Source organism: Triturus cristatus, chromosome 2_2 (assembly GCF_964204655.1).
Source record: "Triturus cristatus chromosome 2_2, aTriCri1.1, whole genome shotgun sequence".
In the NCBI taxonomy this organism is placed as follows: Eukaryota; Metazoa; Chordata; class Amphibia; order Caudata; family Salamandridae; genus Triturus; species Triturus cristatus.
Window position 1 is genome coordinate 91,206,155 of NC_140582.1, and position 26,503 is coordinate 91,232,657.

General features: G+C 49.2%; 1 protein-coding gene across 2 annotated transcripts in view; it reads right to left on the bottom strand.

Moving 5' to 3' along the window:
• Window positions 1-26,503, bottom strand: part of DNAJA1 (DnaJ heat shock protein family (Hsp40) member A1) — a 153,832-nt gene that overhangs the window by 57,212 nt on the left and 70,117 nt on the right. For both annotated transcript variants that reach the window (XR_014978070.1, XM_085641087.1), the window contains exon 7: window positions 2,321-2,436. Coding sequence is in view for 1 of the 2 variants with exons in the window: in XM_085641087.1 (XP_085497213.1) it covers window positions 2,321-2,436 (116 nt within the window). In the remaining variant the exon portion in view is untranslated. The remainder of the gene's footprint in view (window positions 1-2,320; window positions 2,437-26,503) is intronic.

The window sequence follows — 26,503 nt, forward strand, 5'->3', positions numbered from 1 at the left end:
GGCGACTGTGACCTCGAGTCCGGCACCCAAGGACCCCCCCTCGACATCCCGGAAGAAGCCTGCAGCCTCAGAACCCAGTGCCACCCCAGCCGCGATCAACCAGAGGGTAAGATTCTCGACGTCAAAAGGCACCCCTGCACCCGGCGCCCTGCGGCCCCCTGTGCCTAATCCCGGGGTACCCACCTAACCTACAACTACCCAACTTACCTCTCGAAGTGGTGGTGGCACCTGAAACCTCCTCGTCCCCGAGCCTGCAGCCTTTTTCCAAACCGGAACATTCCCATTGATTTCCATTGAGCGCCCGAAGGCTCAAAAGCACCCTGCACCCAGCCGCCCGAGTGGCCCTGGCAGTGCCCTCTCTACACTAACTTACTTCCCCACTTGCCCTGAGTAAGTGACTGCCAGACAGCAGCCACCAACCAAGGCCCCCCTATCCCTCATAGGATAACATTGGGCCTAACTCTCTCTGCACCCGGCCGTCCTGAAACCGCTGAGGGTGAACCAACTGTACCTACCTGACACTGGGGGACCCCTGAGTCCATGCCCGGAATTTCAACTCTGCCAGTCGAGTACTTACCCTTAAACCGCTAACTTCATTTTCCTCATAGGGTAACATTGACTGGCTTTTTCTTCAAAAATCTTCTAAGTGTGAACTTTTCAAAACTGCAAAAATTCACCAAAAATCAGCCAAGTGACAAAAACGAATTTACTCACCTGCTCCTAGGTGAGCTCCCAGTGCTGGATCTTGGTGCCCAGCCCTGACCCTGAAAAGTGTTCACAACTATACTTACCTCTAACTCATTTTTCTCCCATAGGAAACCATTGTCTGCTTTTCTGTGAAATTTCTTCTAAGTGTCTATTTTTGCAAATTTGAAATATTCTTTTAAAATCGTACCATTTCTGCAAACGAAATTACTTACCTGCTTCTGATAAGGACCCCAGTCCTGGGTCTAGGCACCCAGTCCTGGATTACTAAAGTAACGATAAAGTACTCTACCTGCAATGTGAATTTCTTGCCATAGAGATCCATTGAATGTTTTCTTTGAAATATTTTCTAAGTGCTAACTTTTGAAATAGCTAAATATTATTTAAAAATCATTACAGTTATTAAGTCGACTTTCATCACTTGATTCTGAATACTGACCCCAGGCTGGTTCTAGGAGCCAGACCTGGAATTCCAAAAGTAATCTGAAAAGTAATTTATTACATATAACCTGAATTTACCATTGAGCTCAATGCATTGTTATGTTTAGGAAATAGGATTGTTTATTGCAACCAACTGTGACTGTTTACACAAATTTATTGCTTAAGACAAAAGTATTTTTATTCAACCTCTCATTCTGAGAAAGTATATTTTCACTCCCTTTGTGGTTCTAAAAATAAAACCAGCATATATTTTTTATATATAAACCATTGGCCTAGAGTTCAGTTATTGAGTGTGTGAAACCATTTGCTGACTGAGTGTCTACAATAAATGCTTTACACTGTCCTCTGGTACTGCCTTACTGCTCGACCAAGCTACCACTTTTGAGAGTAAGGTCATACCTAACTTTGACCTCTATCAGCCTCTGGGGGACTGTGGACTCTGTACACCCTGTACCTATTAGGGAACAGTATATACAGAGCCACTTTCTCACACACTTACAAAGTATAAGAATTGTTTTAGACACCGTAGGGGTACAGGGCTCATGCCCCTGTACCCTCACCACTGGTATAGTGCACCCAGCTAGAGGAGTGGCTGACCTATGCCGGGGCAGGGGCTTGTAGGTATAGGACACAAGAATGTGTGCCATGCCGAGACTTCACTTTGTTCTGCACCAAAGCACGCAGCCTACAATGGCAGTGTGTGTGTGTGTGTGTGTATAAAGGTACAGACAGGGCCTCTAAGGGTGGCACAATAAGTGATGCAGCCCTTAGAGGTCTTCCCTGGCCCGTGCCCTTTGTCTCTAGGGCACCATTTACAAGGGACTGACATGTGGCCAAAGAGTGCCAATTGGGATTGGTTTAAATGCAGATTTAGGGAAAGAACATCGGCCTGTGTACCGGTTTGGCAGGAACCCAGGGCACACTCAGTCAAAGTACATCAGCAGTTTAGCAAAAAGTGGGTGCAACCATGCTAAACTAGGGCACTTTCTTACAATCTGCTCTCACCCAAAGCATGGTTTATCTTTCCTAATAGCAGAACACAAATCAAGAGTCAAAGGTTGGAAGGTGTATGGCAGCAGTATTTCTGGATACTCGTATACAAATTTATATCACCTTAAATAATTAAGACTAAGCAAGAAAACGAACATTCTCTATTTAATTCACATGCACTCACCAGGTTTAGAAGTTATGACGATAGTTCTACTGTCCAATGTAGAAATTGGTCTCTGGAAGCCACACAGTGCCTCAACCAGCTCGATCTCCATATGCATCAAGAGGTCGTCACCACGTCTGACAAAAAAACACAAGTGTCAATGCTGTGGAAGTGTTTAAACTTTGTTCAAGTGTATGCAGTGTGGACAGTAACAGCTACAGCAGATTTGCTTAACAATATTTCAGTGGTGGGAATACATTTCCAACCCTATTTGCTGCAAAATAGTCAGTCGGTAAGTTTGATCCCACAATAATGGAAAATCCGGAGCAGCCTCAATACTGTTTTGCTGAAATGCTTCAAGTAGCTGAACTCCAAAAGGGTTATGAACCCTTTGAAAGATATGCTTGCTAGGAGTCAGCGAATGTTCATCTCTATTTTGGAATTTGTTTTGATGCAAACCAAACATTTACCACCCACAAATCTCTAATCAAGCATCACCCGACCTGGGTAACAAACTAAAGTCATTGGACAATGGATGCACAATCCACACTAAAGACTCCACAGACCCTAGTCATGATGATGTTTTAGAATAACAATGTTGTGTGGGGGACACATTCTTTCAAATGAAATCAGTCACTAATTTATATTGGAGTGTAAAACACCATTTCCCAAGTGCATGTTTGCAATTAAAAGTGTGTCCTTATCCTTTGGCATGAGTGAAACTTGCCATGCCTTTACCATGTCTAGACGTTTCATTATCCCAACATGCACCACCAGTGAGTTAACCAAGCTGTTTTTGAAATTTAATCAGACAAAACGTGAAAACAAAATAAATCCAAGGTCCTCGCTGACAGCAGGAAGCTGTGCGAGAGGATCATAAACACAGAAATGCCACATGAAGGATAGCTAAGATTAGAAACATAAGGAAAAGCTGCATATTTGAAATAATACTCCAGGATGTTCATTTTCTTTTAAATGCAGAAGCAGAATTTTTTTACCCCCAACCATAGAAGCCCAAACACAGTACATTCTCATTTAGAAAACATGCAAGAGGCAGCATTTTTGTATAGAGAGTACTCTAAGAGGCAACGCCTACTGTGCTTTTAAACTAAAAGTTTAATTGTGAAGGACCAGGAAACTGCATTTGGCATAGAGAAGGGGCAAAAAACCCTTTTCAACCATGCATAAATAAGGGCAAAAAAATAAAAAAAAATCTGGTGACACAGGCATTGCCTCTAAAAATTGGAAAAGCTTACAATACTCCTTTGAAACATTCTAAAAAGTAGTACATTCATAGTCTGCAGGGTCATTAAGCTTGCTCAAGTTCTGCATGAACTGGACCAGAATATGCCTCCTTGTGAAGCCTTTTGTTGGAATACAGTGGCAGTCAGGCATTAGTACACTGTGGGGATCCTCAATTTCTGTGGGGTTTACGATTGATGTTCAAGACCATGAGTTCTATAGAACTGCAACTGGATAATCAATTATTCTTAGGGCACTTGACTCTAATAGCAAAGGTGAATAGTAAAAGTTTGATCAAAGTGGTAGATTAGAGGTGCAAATTAGGTTAACACTTAATATCAATGGCCAGTCACTGTTTCTTCTTTGAAAAAGAACATTTGTTTATTCCATCTTTAACTGGTCGATTTACCTTCCATTTAACAAAAGCAGAATGCTGCGCTCACACCTACTGAGACCAAGAAAGAATAAGTCTGCAATGCCCTTTGGGCATCAAGCTCTACAGTTCAAATGAACGACTCCCTGTGGCAGCTTTGCAAAACTTCTGAATAGAACATTTCTCCTCCTCCTAGAAGGAGCTCTTTGCCTTCCTGAGAGGAGTTTCTTACCTTTTTGCTAACCAGTGATAAAGGATAATACATAAAACTCTCCATCTCTCTATGGACTGAATAAAGTCTAGGCCATTTCTGAACAGATCATATTTGACCAAGAGCAGAACAAGCTGATCTACTCGTCTAACAACTAGTTCCTCTTCGATTCCATCAAATAGGAACTGCGATGGGGGGCCTATTTTGCCACCAGCTATGCAAATCCGTATATGGGCTGGTAGGAGGAGCAGGTCCTCAGCATCATACCTGGTTATGAAAATGTGCTCTGGACATATTGATCAATGTGTTTTCCATCTGGAATAGGGATGAGTGTGGGGCACATGATTTCATTGACAGACTAAATGAAGAGGGCTTGTTAAACTTCAAATGTCACATCAGTAGCCATCACGTAGAATCTCAAGAAACTGGGCATTACTGTGAAAGAGGATACACTCATTTCCAAATAATTTAGGAAAGAGACTGCTGGTAAGCTTTTTTTTTTATATGCACAGGGCAGTCATCCCAAAAGTGTATTACACAGTATCCCCTATAGAGCATTGTTAAGAGCAAAGTGGAATTGTAGCATGACACCCAATTCAGTTGAGCAAGAATTTTTACTACAAAGATTTAAAGAATGGGGATACCCGGATGCTACCTTGAAGGCTGCCGTTTTGAGTGATCACAGTGACTAGGGAAGATCTTCTATATGGTATCACCCAGAACAAGACAGACCAGAACAAATATCAGATGTATCACTGCCTATAGTAAGCAATTGGATGAAGTCAATAGAAACATTGGACAATTTTGAGATCTGATCCTGCGATTGAGAAAGTATCTCTGATGGTCTACGTGTGACATTTAGTAAAGGTGTATACCTCATGGTCAGAATAGGTAATAATTATATAATATCAGTAGTCACTAAAAACAGAGTAGTACAAGTTATTTTTTTTACCCGTTACAAATGCAAAGCTTGCAATTTTAGCACAAGTGTATGAGTATCCCCCCCCCCCCCCCCACAGGAAGGTACTAGGGAGATCAGCAAGCACTTTACATGCAACGATTATACAGTATGTAGCTTTACATACCAGTGTAAGAAATTCTATGCTGTAGCAGTATTCATGCATCCTTTGAAGAAAAGGGTGCTGGAGCACTTACGCAATATAGACCGCAAGAATCCCGTTGCTAGATCCTTCAGGGGCTCCATAAAAGCAACAGTAACCAGTTAAAATGTTTTGGAGTCAATCAAATCCCCAAACCTGAAAGGGGAAGAGTATCGTGAACTTGGCATCGAAGGCTGGAAAGTTCATATATTGTAGGATACAAGGAATCATTTTTGGCTGAACACTGAAGACCTCAACGTTCACCTGCGTCCAGGTTAGAAACAAGTTACCAGTAGCAGGAATGAGGGTGAAAATGAATTCCATGTCTCAGATTTCCTCTTTTCCTTCATTTAAATGAGATATACCGTTCCAATTGGACATTACTAATAAGTTCCTTATGGAGACTGTGTAACACATAATTGAACGTGTTCCCTCACATCATGGATTTAAAGACTATCGTACGCCTGAGGACCGCCTGGAAGGTAACCTAGTTTGCAATGTCTCTGTTTCAAGGGCACAGATCTCATTCTGACAAACTCTGCTGCTATTGGTGGCCGGTAGGTTGACCCTAACAAAAAGGTTGTATTGCAGAGATTATTTTATTACTCTGCAAATCTTCCCCTTACATGGCCCTTCTTTCCCTCTTTGGGGTGATCTTATATGGCACAAGACACGCCGCAGAGTAGCACTTCTCAAACATTATTTGCCAGTGGACGGCTCAGTGTGCCTCACTTCAAATGATATTACTTGACCTCACAGCTACACTGGGTGACGTGTTGGTTTGCAGGCTGCCATCTGGAAGATTTGGCGACACTTGTGAGAAAGTGTGTTTTGCATGGTTAGCCCCCTACTTTTTGCCTTGTTTTGATGTGGCTTAAAATGCAGTGCACAGGGTCACTGCCATCCGGGTCCCCCGTGCCAGTGCACCTTTCCTAAAACACATCCCAATTGGTACTTCTGCCTCCTGCAAGTCTCTAGTAAAGGGTACCTGGAGATTGGGAGCTGAAGAGGGTCCCTTGGGACCCCCCCTTACTGGGACAATGCCACTGCCCTTACAGCCTGCATGCTCCTGTTAGGCAGAAAACAACAGTCATCATGGTACCCTGCCTGGGTGCCATGCCAGCTAGTACTGCCTGACAGAGAAGGCAAGTCACCCCTCTAGCAGGTCTCACAGATCTAAGGGTGGTTCTATACTCCAGGTGAGGGCATATCTGCATGAGCTTCTAAACAGATCACAAGGCAGAACCGCTCTTCTCAGGAAGAGAACTTGGTATTCTCAGAGGGAACGGAGCCTGAAGAGATTGGGCCTTACCAGGCAGATCTCTTGGGCCCAGGGGTACCCTCTAGGATGGAACAGTGCCAGGGGCGAGAACCCTGTCCCACTCTTGAAAGCCTGAGGCAGCAAGCTGCTGCACAGAAAAAGGGTGAGTGGCACCCACAGGGTATATTAGGAGGATGGACTCCTATACACTGGGGCCAGAGACTCAACACCTGGTGCAACCAGGAGAGTGGTTGTCCTCAGAATTTGAGAGTTTCCTCCTACTTTGGTCCATGACATCCCCTTGGAATAGGCTAGTCAACCAATTCTACTGTTCAGGGAGGTCTCGGAAGGTGAAGGACTTGTCAATCCTGTGTCACCTGCCAGGCCAGTGGCATGGCAGGAAACCGCTGAAAAGCCCCCTTAATTGCACCTTCCAATGGTTGGGGTAGGAGTCAACATTGTTGGCCCCCTGGGCCCTTCAACAGCCTCAGGGAACATATATATTCTGATGGTAGTGGATCATGCCACCAAGTATCCCAAAGCTATTCCCCTAAGGGCACCAATGGTGGCAAAAGCCCTCCTTGGTGTATTTACCTGGGTTGGTTTCCGAAAGAAGGTGGTATCAGACAGAGGTACAAACGTCATGCCTGCTTACCTAAAACACACGTGGGATGGGTGTGGAGTTAACTACAGATTCACCCTATCATCCACAAACCACTGGCCGGGCGGAGAGATTCAACCGGACATTAAAAGGCATGATAAATGGTGCTACCAGAAAAACTCAGAAGGAGAGGGGATGTCCAACTTCCATGCCTGCCTTTTGCCTACAGGCAAGTGGCACAGAAGGCAGTGGGGTTTTCACCCTTTGAACTTTTGTTTGGGCATCCTGTTAGAGGTACTCCAAGTCTGGTAAGAGAAGGTTGGGCAAAACCTCTCAAAGAACCAAAACAAGACATAGTAGACTACGTGCTTGACCTTTGTTCCAGGATGGCCAAGTACATGGAGAAAGCAAGCCAAAACCTTCAGGCCAGGCAAAAACTGCAAAAGCAGTGGTGTACCAAAATGCTACTCTGGTAGAATTTAAACCAGGGCAGAAGGTATGGGTATTGACAAGTGGAGTGGGCCCTAGTCTGTTCTTGAAAGAAAAGGGGAGCTCACCTATCTTGTGTACATTGGAAGTTGCAAACACCTCAAAAGGGTGATACATGTTAACCGCCTGATTATGATGGAGCAGACATGACCGTGCTCATGGTCACAGACTCCTTCCCAACAAGCCATATGATGGGTCCAAGGATGGAGTGGTCGTTTCAGACACACTCACTGCCCAACAGCAAGCAAACAGCAGGCAAATCCTAAGTCAGTATGCTGAGCTCTTCACTCTGACCCCATGTCAGACTAGCTGGTGAACCAATGATGTGGACACTGGTGACAGCCTACCTGTCTAAAACAAAATTTACAGGCAGTCCGATAAGGTCAGAGAGCATCCAAGCTAAAGTCAACAAGATGCTGGAATTGGTTTTCATCGAACCCTCGGAGTCCACGGGCCAGCCCATTTGTCCTAGTCCCTAAACCTTACTCCAAGGGTGAAAAGAAAGAAATGAGGTTGTGTATGGACTATAGGGGCCTCAATGTTGTGACAAAAACTGATGCACACCCAATAACCCAATAGAATCCTACGTTGACTTGATGCTGGAACCAGATACGGGTCCAGTTTAAGATGTGGATTATGGCTCTACATCATTAGTGTGTTTGGAAATTTCTCCGTCAAACACCTCTTCATTGAAGACTTTCAGAATCCATATCCTTCTGAAATACAGGAACGCAGACGATAATCTTCTAACACAGCTTCTGGGTCTCTTTAATGGCAGCATACGGGCGAAATGTGTTGGCTGTATTGGCAAACCATATGAAATAAAGGATCTAATTTATAAAGACAACCTCTCGTTTCGTTTGTGCATGTTTGGCAATTGTGCCTTTACTGCTTTACATGTTTTTCTTGTTGCCTCTCTTTTTGTCTGATGCACACCCAATCCCTGGAGCATATTGTGAGAAAGTGCCATCTTTCTTGCATGGTATGCCCCCACTTTTTGCTAAATTGCTGAATGTACTTCGACTGAGTGTACCCTGGACTCCTGCCAATCAGGTGCCCAGGGCCTATGTTCCTTCCTTAAAACACACAAACTCCAAATTGGCAAACCCTGGCCACATGTCAGCCCCTGGTAAATGGTACCCTAGGTACCCAGGGCCTTGTGACCAGGGAATGCCTCTAAGGGCTGCAGCACTCATTGTGCCACCCTTAGAGGCCCTGTACCCTTACACACACACACACACACTGCCTTTGCAGGCTGAGTGTCTGGGTGCAGGAGAAAATGAAGAGTCGACATGGCACACATCTCTGTGTGCCATGCCCATCACCTACACTGCCAAGGCATATATCAGCCACCCCTCTGGCTGGGTGCCTTATGCCCATGGTGTGGGCACAGGAGCAGGAGGCCTGTGCCCCTACAGTACCCAGGTCCATTCCTGGGCACTTTAAGTGCAGTGCTGCCATTTAAGAGTACATGGTGCTGAGAGCTCGTCAAACACTAGCTCCACAGCACCATAATGGCAACACTGAAGACTGGGAAGTTTGGTATCAAACTTCTCAGCACATTAAACCCACACTGATGCCAGTGTAGGATTGAATATGCTACTTACCAGTATGCATCTGTTCTTGGCATGTCGGGCTGCTGACATTCAGATCTGTGCATAGATCGCCGCCTAGTGTTGGGTCCGGATGTTTGCACGTTGTTGTCCTGGCAGAGTCTTCGAAGTATCACGAGATAGGTGACTCCTCCCCTGGACCACAGTGCGCATGGGCATCCTCTTCATCCTTAGATTGTTTTTCGCCATTGTGGCAGTGATGGAGTAGATACAGTAAGTGATGACCATGCTATACAGTAATTCTGAGAGCTGCAGCCGCTACAGGCGCCGGGGAGGAGGGTGGGCGATATGAATGTCAGCAGCCCTACATGCCAAGAACAGATGCATACTGGTAAGTAGCATATTCAGTTCGAGGCCTGTGGGCTGCTGAATTCATATCTGTGCATAGAATTGAATATGCTACTTACCAGTATGCATCTGTTCTTGGCATGTAGGGCTGCTGACATTCATATCTGTGCATAGATCGCCGCCTAGTGTTGGGTCCGGATGTTTGCACGTTGTTGTCCTGGAAGAGTCTTCGAAGTATCCTTGGATAGGTGACTCCTCCCCTGGACTACAGTGCGCATGGGCATCCTCTCCATCCTCAGATTGTTTTTCGCCATTGTGGCAGTGATGGAGTAGATACAGAAAGTGATGACCATGCTTGCAATAATTCTGAGAGCTGCAGCTGCGACAGGCGCCGGGGAGGAGGGAGGGCGATATGAATGTCAGCAGCCCTACATGCCAAGAACAGATGCATACTGGTAAGTAGCATATTCAGTTCGAGGCATGTGGGCTGCTGAATTCATATCTGTGCATAGAATACATAGCAGTGCCCTCTATTGGCGGCGGCTACCCGTGCCAGCTGCAGCGGTCTGAAAAAGTGTTTTGAGAACAGCCTGTCCTACAGCTGCCTGCTGTTTTGACTGCACATCTACGCAATAGTGTTTTGTAAATGTGTGTGTAGTGGACCATGTGGCTGCTCTGCATATATCATGCAGGGGAATATTTCCTAGGAAGGCCATGGAAGCCCCCAACTTGCGTGTTGAGTGGGCTCGTGGTGGAATAGTTAATGTGCGTTTTGCCTTTTGATAACAGATTTGAATACACTTAACTATCCATCTGGCTATCCCTGCTTTGGAGATTGCGTTACCTTTGTGGTGTGGGGCAAAGGCAACGAACAGTTGTTTTGTCTTCCTGAAGGGTTTAGTCCTGTCGATGTAGTACATGAGGGCCCTCCGTACATCTAGTGTATGTAGTGCCCTTTCTGCAACAGTTTGTGGGTTTTGGAAGAAAACGGGCAGTTCAATAGTTTGATTCATGTGGAACTGCGATATTACTTTGGGCATGAATTTGGGGTTGGTACGTAGTACGACCCTGTTGGCGTGAACCTGTATAAATGGCTCTTGAACGGTTAGTGCCTGGAGTTCACTAACTCTCCGTAGGGAAGTGATCGCTATAAGGAAGGCCACTTTCCAGGTAAGGAATTGAATCTCGCATGAGTGTAGAGGTTCAAAAGGTGGACCCATCAGGCGTGTGAGGACCAAGTTGAGGTTCCACATTGGAGCCGGTGGGTGACTAGGTGGAATGACTCGTTTGAGCCCTTCCAAGAATGCTTTGATGGCAGGCACTCTGAATAGAGAGAGGTGCTGCCTGGTTTGCAGATAGGCTGAGATTGCGGTCAAATGGACACGTATAGAGGCGTACGCCAGATTGCATCGGTATAGGTGTAAGAGGTAACAGATGATGTTTTGGATGGATGCGTCCAGCGGGTTAACGTCATTATTACCGCAATAAATGACGAACCTTTTCCATTTGGCTGCATAGCAAGCTCTGGTAGTGGGTCTCCTGGCCTCCTTGATAATGTCCATACAGTCAGGTGGCAGGTTGAGATAGCCAAACTCTAGGACTTCAGGAGCCAGATCGCCAGGTTCAGCTGTTGCGGATCTGGGTGCTGAACCTCTCCATGGTTCTGCGTCAAGTGCGCGGGTTTGATCCGCAGCCTTTGATGCGGCACCACGGAAAGTTCGAGGAAGGTGGTGTACCACGGCTGGCGTGCCCACGTGGGAGCAACTAGGACGAGTGTCAGGGAGTGTTGTCGGAGTTTGCGAGCCACCAGCGGTATCAACGGTGCTGGGGGAAAAGCGTACGCAAATCTGCCGGACCAGTTCATCCATATCGCATTGCCCTGCGACTGCGGATGGGGGAATCTGGCGGCGAAGCTTTGGCATTTTGCGTTTTCGCTTGTCGCGAATAGGTCTATCTCTGGATGACCCCACTGCTGGAAGTACGGTTGGAGTACTGATGGATGTAACTCCCACTCGTGCATCTGGTGGCTGTGTCTGCTGAGCAGATCCGCCATCTGGTTGTCCTTGCCGGGGAGGTGTTCCGCCATGAGGAACATGTTCCTCTGAATGGCCCACTTCCACATGCTCTGAGCCAGATGAGACAACTGTGGAGAGTGTGTTCCTCCCTGCTTCTGTATGTAGTACATTGCGGTCATGTTGTCCGTCCGGATCAACACGACCTTGTTGCACAGGTGTACTTTGAATGCCTTCATGGCCAGGAAGATTGCCATCAGTTCCAGAAGGTTGATGTGCATCCTCTTCTGTTGTGTCGTTCATAGTCCCTGCACTGTGTAGTGGAGTACATGAGCTCCCCATCCCTGGAGAGACGCGTCCGCTGTCAGTACTATTTGTGGGACAGGCTCTTGGAACGGTCGGCCCTTGCAAAGGTTTTGTGGATTCCACCAATGCAGAGAGTTGTATGCCCGACCGCTCACCAACACTAGGTCTTTCAACTGTCCTTGAGCCTGATTCCACTGACGTGCTAGGCACTCCTGAAGCGGGCGCATATGTAATCTCGCGTGCGGGACTATGAAGATGCAGGAGGCCATCATGCCTATCAACTGCATAAACACTCGCGCTGGAAGCGAGTGATTGGGTTTGAACTTGGAGATCAGCAGTTGCATGCTGTTGATCCTCACCAAATTTGGCTGCGCTGTGGCCGCTAGAGTGTCTATAGTCGCGCCCAGGTACTGTTGTACGTGGGCGGGCTGGAGATGGGACTTTGGGTAATTTAGTGAGAATCCCAGACTGTGAAGAAGGTGAATGGTGCGGGACATGTGGCTTGCACATTGCTGGGCTGACTTCGCTTGAACGAGCCAGTCGTCTAGGTAGGGGTAGACGTGTATATGCTGCCTCCGTAGATGTGCTGCCACCGTAGCTAGGCACTTCGTGAAAACCCTGGGCGCTGTTGTCACGCCGAAGGGAAGGACTTTGAACTGATAGTGCTGCCCCTGAACAGTGAACCTGAGGTATTTTTTGTGTGAGGGGTGGATGGGTATGTGAAAGTACGCATCCTTGAGGTCCAGTGAGGCTAGGAAGTCTCCCTGCTTGAGAAGCGGAAGGACTTGCTGTAGAGTGAGCATGTGAAAGTGCTCTGAAAGAATGTACTGGTTCAGGGGTCTCAGGTCTAATATAGGCCTGAGCGACCCGTCCTTTTTTGGAATTAAGAAGTAGAGGGAGTAAACCCCCGTACCCTGCTCGTGGATGGGTACGACCTCGATAGCGCCTTTTAGAAGCATACTTTCTACCTCTTGCTGTAAGAGCGTTAAGTGCTCTGAGGACATAGGACGGTTTCTTGGTGGTATTGTGGGTGGAGTGGAGGTTAACTCCAGACAGTAACCGTATTTTATAATATCTTTGACCCACCTGTCCGTGGTGATGGAGTTCCACGTGGACAGGAACCGTCGTAGCCTTCCCCCGACAGGTGTTATGTGGTCGGGAGGAAGGGAGAGGGCGTCACTGCTTGTTCTTGGGGGAGGACCTGGTGTTGCCGTAGCCACGTCCTCTGCCCTTTGTACTGGAGCCACGATATCCACCTCGGGTGTTTTTATCGTAGGTGGTCTGCGTATTGCCTTTGTTATATGTTTGTTGTGACCCCTGTCCTCTGCCTGCTCCCTTGTTTCCGGGGCGACGAAAGGAGCCGCTCCGAAAGGACTGAGTTTGTAGGGCGCCCATGGACTTTGCAGTGTCCGTGTCCTTTTTTATCTTCGAGGGCGGTGTCAACCTCAGGCCCGAATAAATAGTCGGGGTTGACGGGCTGGTTAAGTATATTGTTTTGTACCTCAGGCTTGAATCCTGAGATACGTAGCCAGGCGTGACGTCGTAGTATGACGCTAGTGTTGATGGCCCTGGCAGCCGTGTCTGCAGCATCTAGTGCACATTTGATGGAAGCATTTGTGAGTAGCTGTCCCTCTCTGATAAGGATTTCTGCACCTTCTTTGTAGGGGTCAGGGAGGTGTTGAAGTAGTTGTTCCATTGTGTCATAGTGCGCTCTATCGTAGCGAGCGAGGAGCGCTTGAGTGTTGGCTATGCGCCATATGTTTGCAGCTTGTGCGGCAACTCGCTTGCCGGAGGTCTCTAGCACCTTGGACTCCTTGTCCGGGGGAGGAGCGTCACCCGTTGTCTGCGAGTGTGCCCTCTTGCGAGCATTCGCTACAACGATGGAGTCGAGTGGTAATTGGCCTCTGATGTAAGTAGGATCCCCAGGTGCTGATCTGTATTTCTTATCAATCCTGGGGTTTATCACTCGTGCCCTGGTGGGTTCCTTGAAAATGTCCGTGGCTGGCTTAAGGACCCCCTTCAACATTGGCAGAGTCTTTACATGTCTTTCTGAGGATGCAAAGGTGTCCATTAGAAAGTCATCTTCGATGATATCAGAGTGAAGCTGTACATCATGGTTGTTTGCCGCACGTTCGATAAGAGCGTTGAACGCCGCAGTATCCTCTGTGGGAGATGTTTTCGCCCCATAGAGTTGTGGGTCCTGTGCATCAAGAGGTGCACCGGGGTCTGCAGGGTCGCCCCAAGTTTGATCAGGGTCCTGCTGGTCATCAGGGTCCGTGTCCACATGGTAGGGGACTTGTTCATCCATGTAGTCCTCCAATGCATCCGTGTCGGAGCGTGTGGGGGAGGCCCGGTGTGGATCCTGGTAGGATGAATGGAAAGGTTCATACAGGAGAGGTTCTGAGTCCACAGGCAGCTTCCTCTTTAGCGGGATCCTGAAAGGTTCCAATGGCGGTTCCGAAGTTATCCTTCGGTCGTGGAGAACCATCCTGCCAGTGTCGGCGTCGATGACGTGTGACGGAGACGCCTCAACAGGTGTAACCGTAGTCTTGGTGACCCGTGCCCTGAGTTGAAACACCTTCGGGATTGTGGATGGAGGCAAGCCGAAGGTAATGTTGGTTGGCACCGACGAAGCCGCTGGAGTTCCGATCGATCCGGAACCCGACGGGTCCTGGAGGCCAGCCGCGGATTTGCAGCCTGGCGTCGTGCCAGGTCGTACTTGGGGCGCCTTTGAGGTTGTGGCCCCGGCCAGGTTCGTCGAGGCGGCCGTAGATTTCTTCGGCGCCGGTGGTGCATCGAGTCGAGGTGCGGAGATCACCGTCGACGTCTTCGACACGTGAGGTTTTGGTGTCGTCGAGGGAGTGATGCGAGACGTAGCCGGCGGTACGGCCCTCGGTGTCGGTGGCATCGAAGCCGGTAACCGAGCAGGTTTGTCGGCGCCGATGGCCTTTTTCCGTTTGTCGACTCCCACGTCGCCCGTTTCAAGTTCGGCACCGAAGTCTCTCTTGGTGCGGTCGGTGCCGACACGGTGCGCTGGCGTCGAAGGCGTCGATCCGACCTGCGCCACTTTCAGTTTCGGTTTCGTTTGAACCGGAGCAGCTTTCGGTTTCGGTTTCGTGGAAGGGAAACCAGCTGGTTTAAGCGGTAATGGCTGTCTCTGAACGTCCGAGGCCGGGCCCGAGGGCGGGGCCGAAGGACTGCGGGATAGGTCTCGGGTAAGGCCCGAAGGCGATCCCTCGACCGGAGCCATAGTCTGTGGCACTGGTGAGTTTTCGGTTTGAACAGGTAGGCCTTGTTCATCATCGGAGCTACTCTCTTCGGCCCCTAAGGCCTCCTCGTCGTCTCCTACCTCGGTGTCGTCTTCACCTCTGTGGAAGAGTGACTCGTCGGCCTCGTCCGATCCGGGTTCGTGTTCGGAAACGGGACTAGAGGGCAAGACTTCTACTTCTTCGACGTCGTCGGCTTCGTCGAAGATGTCTGCTGGGGCCGGTGCCGCGTGCTGCGCCTCGAGTCTCGCCGCTCGACGATTCCGTAGAGTCTTCTTGGAACGGAACCGGGCACAGGCCATGCATGTCGATTCGTCGTGGTCCGGCGAAAGGCATTTGTTGCACACCGGATGGACGTCGATGTGTGGGTACTTCGCATTACATACCGGACACCTTTTGAATGGCGTCCTCGATTCCATCGTCGAAGTAGTCGATGGACAGGTAAATGCGAACACAGTCGGTGCTGAAAGTTAGTAAACTAACAGATAGTATCGAAACCCGATCGATAAACAGTACCGACGCGAACTAAAGGCCTTGTGGCCTCGACAAAATTTTTTCCTAACTTGAGCTAAGATAGCACATCCGAACCCAATGGCGGAAAAAAACAATCTGAGGATGGAGAGGATGCCCATGCGCACTGTAGTCCAGGGGAGGAGTCACCTATCCAAGGATACTTCGAAGACTCTTCCAGGACAACAACGTGCAAACATCCGGACCCAACACTAGGCGGCGATCTATGCACAGATATGAATTCAGCAGCCCACATGCCTCGAACACATAGCAGTTCCTCCATTAGCGGCGGCTACCCGTGCCGGCTGCAGCAGTCTGAAAAAGAGTTTTGAGAACAGCCTGTCCTACAGCTGCCTGCTGTTTTGAGTGTACATCTACACAGTAGTGTTTGGTAAATGTATGTATAGTGGACCATGTGGCTGCTCTACATATTTCCTGTAAAGGAATGTTTCCTAGGAAAGCCATGGACGCCCCTAACTTTCGTGTTGAGTGGGCTCGTGGGGGAATCGTTAATGTGTGTTTAGCTTTGTGATAGCAAATTTGAATACATTTAACGATCCATCTGGCTATCCCTGCTTTGGAAATGGCGTTGCCCTTGTATTGTGGAGAAAAGGCAACGAAAAGTTGTTTTGTTTTCCTTAAGTCCTTCGTTCTGTCTATATAGTACATGAGGGCCCTCTTCACATTTAGTGTATGGAGCATTCTCTCTGCGACATTTTGTGGATTTTGAAAGAAAACAGGCAGTTCAATAGTTTGATTCATGTGGAACTGCGATATCACTTTGGGCATGAATTTGGGGTTGGTACGTAGTACCACCCTGTTTGTGTGAACCTGTATGAATGGCTCTTGAATGGTTAGTGCCTGGAGTTCACTAACTCTTCTTAATGAAGTGATTGCCACTAAGAAAGCTACTTTCCAGGTGAGGAATTGAATCTCACATGAATGGAGAGGTTCAAAGGGTGGACCCATTAATCTGGTGAGGACCAAATTGAGGTTCCACACCGGTGCCGGTGGGTGTCTTGGGGGAATTACTCGTTTGAGTCCCTCCAAGAAGGCTTTGATGGCAGGCACTTTGAATAAAGAGAGGTGCTGCCTGTTTGAGATGGGCTGCTATCGCGGTTAAATGGATACGTATTGAGTTGTATGCCAGATTGCATCGGTATAGGTGTAGGAGGTAACAGATGATGTTTTGAATGGATGCGTCCAGCGGGTTAATGCATTGTGGTTGCAGTAAATGACAAACCTTTTCCATTTAGCCGCATAGCAAGCTCTGGTAGTGGGTCTCCTGGCCTCCCTGATGATATCCATACAGTCAGGTGGCAGGTTTAGATAGCCAAACTCTAAGACTTCAGGAGCCAGATTGCCAGGTTCAGCTGTTGCGGATCTGGGTGCTGAATCTCGCCATGGTTCTGCGTTAAAAGTGCGGGTTTGATCCGCAGCCTTTGATGCGGCACCACGGAAAGTTCTAGAAAGGTGGTGTACCATGGTTGGCGCGCCCATGTGGGAGCAACTAGGATGAGTGTCAGTGAGTGTTGTCGCAGTTTGCGTGCCACTAGAGGTATTAGTGGCGCTGGGGGAAAAAGCGTACGCAAATCTGCCGGACCAGTTCATCCAGATCGCATTGCCCTGTGACTGTGGGAACCTGGCGGCAAAGCTTTGGCATTTTGCGTTTTAGTTTGTGGCGAATAGGTCTATCTCTGGATGATCCCACTGTTGGAAGTACGGTTGGAGAACTGACGGATGTAGCTCCCACTCGTGCATCTGGTGGCTGTGTCTGCTGAGCAGATCCGCCATCTGGTTGTCCTTGCCGGGGAGGTGTTCCGCCATAAGGAATATGTTCCTCTGAATGGCCCACTTCCACATGCTCTGAGCCAGATGAGACAACTGTGGAGAGTGTGTTCCTCCCTGCTTCTGTATGTAGTACATGGCAGTCATGTTGTCCGTCCGGATCAACACGACTTTGTTGCACAAGTGTACTTTGAATGCCTTCATGGCTAGGGAGATTGCCATCAGTTCCAGAACGTTGATGTGCATCTTCTTTTGTTGCGTTGTCCATAGTCCCTGCACTGTGTAAGTGAGTACATGAGCTCCCCAACCCTGGAGAGAGGCGTCCGCTGTCAGTATTATTTGTGGAACAGGCTCTTGGAACGGTCGGCCCTTGCAAAGGTTTTGTGGATTCCACCAATGCAGAGAGTTGTATGCCCGACCGCTCACCAACACTAGGTCTTTTAATTGCCCGTGAGCCTGATTCCATTGACGTGCCAAGCACTCCTGAAGCGGGCGCATATGTAGTCTCGCGTGCGGGACTATGAAAATGCAGGAGGCCATCATGCCTATCAGCTGCATGAACACACGCGCTGGAAGGGAGTGTTGAGGTTTGAACTTTGCGATCAGCAGTTGCATGCTGTTGATCCTCACTAAATTTGGCTGAGCTGTGGCTGCCAGAGTGTCTATGGTCGCGCCCAGGTACTGTTGTACGTGTGCGGGTTGGAGATGTGATTTTGGGGAATTTAGTGAGAATCCCAGACTGTGAAGAAGGTGAATGGTGAGGGACATGTGGCTGGCACATTGCTGGGCTGACTTTGCCTGAACAAGCCAGTCGTCCAGGTAAGGGAAGACGTGAATGTGTTGTCTCCGTAGATGTGCCGCCACTGTTGCTAGGCACTTGGTAAAGACCCTGGGTGCTGTTGTTACTCCGAAGGGGAGAACTTTGAACTGGTAGTGATGCCCCTGAATAGTGAACCTGAGATATTTCCTGTGTGAAGGGTGTATGGGGATGTGGAAATACGCATCTTTTAGGTCCAGTGTGGCTAGGAAGTCTCGCTGACTGAGTAGCGGGAGAACCTGTTGTAGTGTGAGCATATGGAAATGCTCTGAGAGAATGTATTGGTTGAGGGGTCTCAGGTCTAGTATAGGTCTGAGCGACCCGTCCTTTTTTGGGATTAAGAAGTACAGAGAGTACACTGCTGGTTGACGGGCACGACCTCCATTGCACCTTTTTGCAGCATACTTAGCACTTCCTGCTGCAATAATGCCAAGTGCTCTACGGACATAGGACGGTGCTTTGGCGGTATGTTGGGTGGAGTGGACGTTAATTCGAGACAGTAACCGTGTTGGATAATGTCCCTGACCCACCTGTCTGTGGGGATGGTGTTCCACGCTGACAGGAACCGTTAAGGTCTCCCCCCGACAGGTGTTATGTGGTCGGGGGCAGGGAGAGGGCGTCACTGTTTGTTTTTGGGGGAGGACCTGGTGTTGCCGTAACTGCGTCCTCTGCCCTTGGTGCTGGAGCCACGATATCCACCTCTGTTGGTTTAATCATAGGTACTTTGTGTGCCTCCTTTAGTGTACTGCTGCTGTGACCCCTGACCTCTAGCTGGTCCTCTATTCCCGGGGCGACGAAAGGAGCCACTACGAAACTGCTGCGTCTGCAGAGCCCCCATTGATTTCGCAGTGTCAGTGTCTTTTTTTAATTTTCTCGAGGGTAGTGTCAACTTCAGGGCCAAATTAATAGTCTGGGTTGACTGGTTTATTCAGGATATTGTTCTGAATCTCTGGCTTGAAGCCTGAGATTCTCAACCATGCATGCCGTCTCAACAGGACGCTTGTGTTGATTGCCCTCGCCGCTGTGTCGGCTGCATCCAGTGCGCACTTAATGGATGCATTGGTGAGGAGTTGTCCCTCTCTAATGAGGATCTCCGCTGCCTCTTTATATTCATCTGGCAAATGTTGGGAGTAGTGATTCGAGTGTGTCGTAATGGGACCGATCATAACGGGCCAGGAGTGCCTGTGTGTTGGCAATGCGCCAGATGTTCGCTGCTTGCGCTGCAATCCGTTTGCCAGATGTTTCCAGCACTTTGGACTCCTTGTCCGGGGGAGGAGCATCACCAGTTGTTTGTGAGTGTGTTTTGCGAGCATTAGCAACCACCATGGAGTCCAAAGGTAACTGACCCCTAATGTACATAGGGTCTCCGGGTGCAGGCTTGTACTTTTTTTCAATCCTGGGGTTTAGCACCCGTGCCCTGGTTGTTTCCTTAAAAATGTCTTTGGCAGGTTTGAGAACCCCTTTCAACATGGGCAGAGTCTTGACAGTTCTTTCGGAAGAGGCGAAAGTGTCCACCAAGAAGTCTTCTTCGACAGCGTCAGAATGGAGTTCTACTCCATGATTGGCAGCAGCCCGTTCTATGAGGGCATTAAAGGCAGCAGTGTCCTCTGTGGGAGATGTTTTTACGTTATAAAGCTGCGTGTCATGGGTATCTGGTGCGGTACCCTGGTCTGTGGGGTCATCCCATGCCTGATCTGGGTCTTGCAGGTGATCATCAGGATCGATATCCCCAGGGTAGGTGGTATCATCCCCTACATAGTCCTTTACTGCGTCCGCCTCTGAAGGCGTCGGAGAAAAGGATGGTGGATCTTGATGGAAGGGCTGAAAGTGTTCATGAAGCACTGGCTCCGACCCTGTCGGCAGTTTGTGTTTGAGAGGAATTTTATAGAAGTCCAATCCCCTCTCCGGCGTGATTTTCCGCTTGCGGAGCATCAACCTGCCAGTGTTGGCGTCGATGAATTGTGGCTGTGAAGGCTCGAGATCTGTTTGTCCAGTGGATGGGGACTGTGTCTGGCGGACAAGTGTCCGAATCTCGAACAGTTTCGGCGCCGTGGGCGGCGGCAACCCAAACGTGATGTTGGTCGGCGCCGAGGGTGTTTTGGAAGCCTTGTGCGTGTCGGGACTCGAGGTAGAGTGGAGGGCTGCCCGTTCGCTGATGCGTTGCAACGATGCCGAGACCTGTTGCACGGTGAACACAGATGGCTCTTTGGAACCGGTCGGCACCTTGGAGGTAGGCGTCGAAGCGACCCCCGACTTCTTTGCAGTCATGGGGTCATCGATCCGAAGGGTGGTATCGACGCTTGTTAGAGTCGATGACTTGGCCGGCGCCGCCGTCTTAGACGTCGACGGGGTGACCACCTTGACTTTGGTGGTTGGGGCCGATGTCTTCGGTGCCATAAGCCGAGGCGCCTTGTAGGGTCCGAGGGCCTTCTTCTTCTGCTCGGCAACCGTATCCGCTGCGGTGAGCTCGGCACCGAAATCCCTTTTTGCGCGGTCGGAGCCGATGACCTTTGCCGGCGTCGAAGGAGTGGAGGGTTTCGAGGCCTTCGAGCCGATCACAACCAGTTTCACTTTCGACGGAACTGGTGCGATGGATGGTTTCGGTTTCGCTGAATGGAATCCAGTCGTCTTCGACAATAATGGCTCTTGCGAAACGTTCGAGGCCGGGCCTGAAGGCGGGGCCGAAGAACCGTGAGATTGATCTCGGGTAAGGCCCGAAGGCGATCCCTCGACCTGAGCCTCATGACGACGTATTTTGTCGGCCTCCGTATCGACGGGTTGGCCTAGCTCCTCGCTGGAGCTATCTTCCTCGGCCCCAAAGGCCTCATCGTAGTCTCCTACCTAGTCGATGACTCCTTCTCTCTGAAAGATCACCTCATCGTCGTCTTCCGATCGGGAATCGTGTTCAGAAGCGGGGCTTGAGTCTACTTCTTCCACGCTCTCGGCGCCCTAGTCTTCGGTGCTAAACGTGTTGGCCGGGGCAGGCGCCGATTGCAGCGCCTCCAATCTCGCTGCCCGTCGATTCCGGAGAGTCTTCTCCGAGCGGAATCGGGCACAGGCCATACATTTGGTCTCATCGTGATCCGGTGAGAGACATTTGTTGCATACCGGGTGGACGTCGATGTGTGGGTATTTCGCGTGGCATAGAGGACACCTTTTGAACGGAGTCCTCGATTCCATAAGTCGAGCGAAGTTCGATGTTCGGACCAAGCGGATCCGAAAAGCTGGAAGAAGGTGCTAAAGCACTAAAGAAACTATTTGATACCGAACGGGAACAGTACCGATGATAACTAAAGGCCTTTTGGCCTTAAACTGAAATTTCCTAACTTGAGCTAAGATAAGCACATCCGAACCCAATGGCGGAAAAAAACAATCTAAGGATGGAGAGGATGCCCATGCGCACTGTGGTCCAGGGGAGGAGTCACCTATCTCGTGATACTTCGAAGACTCTTCCAGGACAACAACGTGCAAACATCCGGACCCAACACTAGGCGGCGATCTATGCACAGATATGAATTCAGCAGCCCACATGCCTCGAACTTAATGTACCAAGCACCCCAGAGGGCATCTTAGAGATGCCCCCTTACAACTAACCTACAATCCACGTCTGCTCTGAAGCTGCCCAGGCTGCCACACAGCAAACACGTTGCTGGACCCCTGGGTGGGAGAGTCCCTGCTCTCCCGGGCCTGCAACAATGCACATCCTGGGTGAGGTGATAAATCTCCTCCCCCAGGATGAGCAACGGGAAGCTTCAAAGTCATGCCGCCTCTAGGAGTTTCTCCAGGCCACTGCAACCCCCCGACTCTGGTGGGAAGCTTGGCCGGAAACCCCATACAAGGACAGGGGATGTGCCAGCCTGCCCACCCCACCCCTCAGGTGGGGGAGGCGAAGTGAAGCACATCTCCGGGCTCTCGCCATCTTGAAGATGGGAGGCCCTACCCTATCAGGATTAGGCTACTGCCCCCCTCCCACAGGAGAGAGGCAGGATAGGGGGTGTACCCACCCCAGGACAAGGACCCATTGCTCCCTGGGCTTAACCTACCTGTAACGCCCCTAAATCTAGTATTTAGGGGCACCCTGAACCTTCCTTCCCCAGATTCCAGATTCAAAAACTACAATAAGAGCAAGAAGAACAAAGACCTGCCCTGCAGCTGCTAAAAAGAGAAGACTACACCAACTGCTTTGGCCCCAGCCCTACCGGCCTGTCGACTCTCGAACCATCTCTTGTGGCAAGCAACCTCACCAACCCCGGAGGACCTGGCTACCGTTTGGCTCTAAGCCCCTGGGACTCCCATGAGTAGAGGCTCTACTCAAGAACCAGTTTCTAACCCCTGGCAGCAGCCCGGAACCGCGAACCCAGCACACTCTGCACCAGCCAAGCCTGGCCTGTGCCAGAGTGAATAAAGACCACGAGGACGACCCCACGGCGACTGTGACCCCGAGTCCGGCACCCAAGGACCTCCCTCGACGCTCCTGAAGAAGCCTGCAGCCTCAGAACAAGGTGCCCCCCCTAACCGCGATCAACAGAGGGTAAGATTTCCCTACACCAAAAGGCACCCCTGCACGCGGCGCCCTGCGGCCCCCTGTGCCCAATCCCGGGGTACCTACCTAACATCCGCTGAGGGTGAACTAACTGTGCCTATCTGACCTTGGGGGACCCCTAAGTCTATGCCCAGAACCTCAACTTTGCCAGTCGAGAACTTACCTGAAAACCACTAACTATTTTCTACGTAGGGTAACATTGACTGGCTTTCTCTTGAAATTTCATCTAAGTGTGGACTTTTCAAATCTTAAAATATTCACTAAAAATCAGCCGAGCGACAAAAACGCAAAAAAACTCACCACTTCTCGGGTGAGCTCACAGTGCTGGATCTTGGTGCCCAGCACTGGCTCGGAAGAATACTTACAACTGTACTTACCAGTAACTCAATTTTCTCCCATAGGGACCATTGACTGCTTTTCTGTGAAATTTCTTCTAAGTGTCAATTTCTGCAATCTTTAACCCCTTCAGTGCCCGCCCCTTTCCCCGCCCTGTGCCGGCCGTTGAATTAGCGGGCGGGGTCTATGACGAGCTGGACTCGTCATGGGCACAGCGCCACCGCGGCCCATGACGAGTCCAGCTCGTCATGGGCACTGAAGGGGTTAAATATTCTTCTAAAAACGTACAATTTCTGCAAACGTAATTACTTACCTGTTTTTGATAAAGACCCCAGTACTGAGTCCAGGTACCCAGTACTGGATTACAAAAGTAACGATAAAGTACTCTACCTGCAATTTGAATTTCTTGCCATAGAGAATCATTGAATGTTTTCTTTGAAATATTTTCTAAGTGCCAACTTTTGAAATAGTTAAATGTTGTTTAAAAATCATTACAGTCATTAAGTCGACTTTCACCACTTGATTCTGAATACTGACCAAGGACTGAATCTAGGATCCAGTCCTGGAATTCCAAAAGTAATCTAAAAAGTAATCTATTACAAATAACCTGAAGGTACCATTGAGCTCAATGCATTGTTGTGTTTAGGAAATAGGATTGTTTATTGCAACCAACTGTGTCTGATTACAAAAATCAATTGCTTATTGCAAAATTATTTATATTCAACCTCTCATTCTGAGAAAGTAGATTTTTATTCCACTTGTGGTTCTAAAAATAAAACAAGGATATATTTTTTTTTATATAAACTATTGGCCTAGAGTTCAGTTATTGAGTGTGTGAGACCATTTGCTAACTGAGTGTGTACAACAAATGCTTTACACTGTCCTCTGGTACTGCCTTATTGCTTGACCAAGCTACCACTTTTGAGAGTAAGGTTATACCTAACTTTAACCTCTATCAGCCCTTGGGGGACTGTGGACTCTGTACACCCTGTACCTATTAGGGAACAGTATATACAGAGCCACTTTCTCACACATTAACGAATTGACAGGTTGGGGCAGTCAAATATCTCAGTACCTTTGATATCACATCTGGGTACTGGCAAATCGGTCTGACCCCTGGAGCAAAAGAAAAATCAGCATTTTCCGCTCCAAATGGGCACTTTCAATTACTGTGGTATCCCTTGGATTAAAGAATGCCCCGCCACCTTCCAACAAATGGTGAACAAAGTCCTTGCTGGGTTGGAATCCTTTAGTGCAGCTTATCTTGAGGATATTGGTGTTTATATCTCCACCTGGCAGGATCACCTGATCTACCACGGCAAGGTGCTGGAGGCTCTGAGAAGTGCAGGCATCACTATCAAGGCAAGCAAATGCCAGATAGGACAGGGAAAGGTGGTGTACTTGGGTCACCTTGTAGGTGAAGGTCAAGTCCAACCACTTCAACTCAAGACCCAGACCATTCTGGACTGGGTAGTTTCAACAACCCAGACTAAAGTCATGGCATTCCTAGGCTTGACTGGGCACTATAGGAGGTTTGTAAAGGACTATGGATCCATAGTGACTCCACTCACAGAACCTACCTCCAAAAGGATGCCCAAGAAAGTAAACTGGATAGCAGAATGTCAAAAGGCTTTTGACACTTTGAAGGATGCAATGTGCTCTTCCCCAGTCCCGAAAGCTCCAGGCTATACCAAGCAGTTCACTGTGCAGAGAGATGCCTCCGAGCATGAAATAGGTGCAGTCCCAGCCCAAACAAATGATGAAGGACATGACCAACATGGTGCTTTTATAAGCAGATGACAACTCCCTACAGAACAGCACTGGAGTGCCATAGAGAGGGAGGCCTTTGCTGTGCTCTGGGGCCTGAAAAAGTGGAGGCTATACCTGTTTACCACTCACCTCCAAGTTCGGACAAACCACAGACCTCTCAGGTGGATACAACAGATGAAAGGTGAGAACCCCAAACTGCCAAGATGGGCCATACCCCTAAATGGAATTAACTTCACAGTGGAACACAGACCTGGGACTGCCCATACCAATGCAGGTGGCCTTTCCAGGTTCTTCCACTTAGAAGATGAAGACTCTCCAGGGGGAGGTTAGTTTCATTTCTTTCGTTTGGGTATGGGGAGGGGGTAATGTCAGAAAGTGTCCCTTTCGATGGCTAACCCCCCACTTCTTGTTTTGATGTGGTTTCAAACGTAGTGCACAGGGTCCCTGCCAACCAGGTGCTATGTGCCAGTGCTCCTTCCCTAACAAACTCCCAATTGGTATTTCTGCCCCCCTGAAAGTCCCTAGTAACTGATACCCTGGGTATCTAGGACCTGAAAAGTGAAGAGGGTCCCTTGGGAGCCCTCTCACTGCGACCATGCCACTGCAGCCTGCACGCCCCTGTGAGGGAGAAAACGACAAAGTCGACATGGCGCAGCATAGGTAAGTTATCCCTCTAGCAGGCCTCCCAGCCCTAAGGCAGGGTGCACTATACTACAGGTGAGGACACCTGCACAAGCAGATATGCCCCAACAATATTGGGCACCATTTCCAAATATTGTAAGTGCCAGTAAAGCCATAGAGAGTACATGGGCTAAGAAATTGAAAACTCGAGTTCCACAGTATCTTGGTGGCTTTACTGAATACAGGAGTGTTTGGTACCAAACTATTCCTTTCAACAAAGACACACTGAAGCCAGTGTGAGATGTATTGTACCATGTACCCAGAGGGCACATCAGAGGTGCCCCCTGAATCCCTACCAACCCTGGTGTGGTCTCTGACCAGCTGTAGGCAGCCAGTCACAACCAGACATGTTTCTGGACCGCTGGGTAGAGAGCGCCTGCTCTCTGGGACCATAAAAAATGCACATCCTGGGCAGAGGTGTCATGCCTCCTGCCCTAGTATGGGCCAGTGCTTGAAGAAAGGAAGATTCAAAGGCCTGCTGCCTTTGTAAGGCGAACCCGAGCCTCTGTTGCTAGCAGATGGCAAGCCCTGGTTTGCACCCCCACTTTGGGCGGAGAAACTGGCAGGAAAATTAAAAAAAAGATAGGTGTATCCACCTCTTCCAACCCCACCCCTAAATTGGGGGGGGGGGGGGGGGGGGGGGGGGGGAAGAGACGTGAGGCACACTTTTCAGTCCCCGCCATCTTGAGGATGGGGACCCCCTCCAATCAGGGCCAGGTCTAGGCCCCCTCCCACAGGTGGGTGGCAAAATAGAGGGTGTAATCACCCCTGGCGAGGTGCCCATTGGTTTTACCTGCTACTCTCCTAAACCACCTCCTGAATTTAGTATTTAGGTGTCTCTCCTAGACCTGGAACCCAGATCTACGACGACCTTAGAAGAAAGAAGACACCCTGCAAGAGAAGCCGGAAGACTACAACTGCCTTGGCCCCCAGCCCTACCCTGTCTCCAGCTTCGATGAAATTTGCGACATGTCTTGCAGAACAACCTCCAAAACCC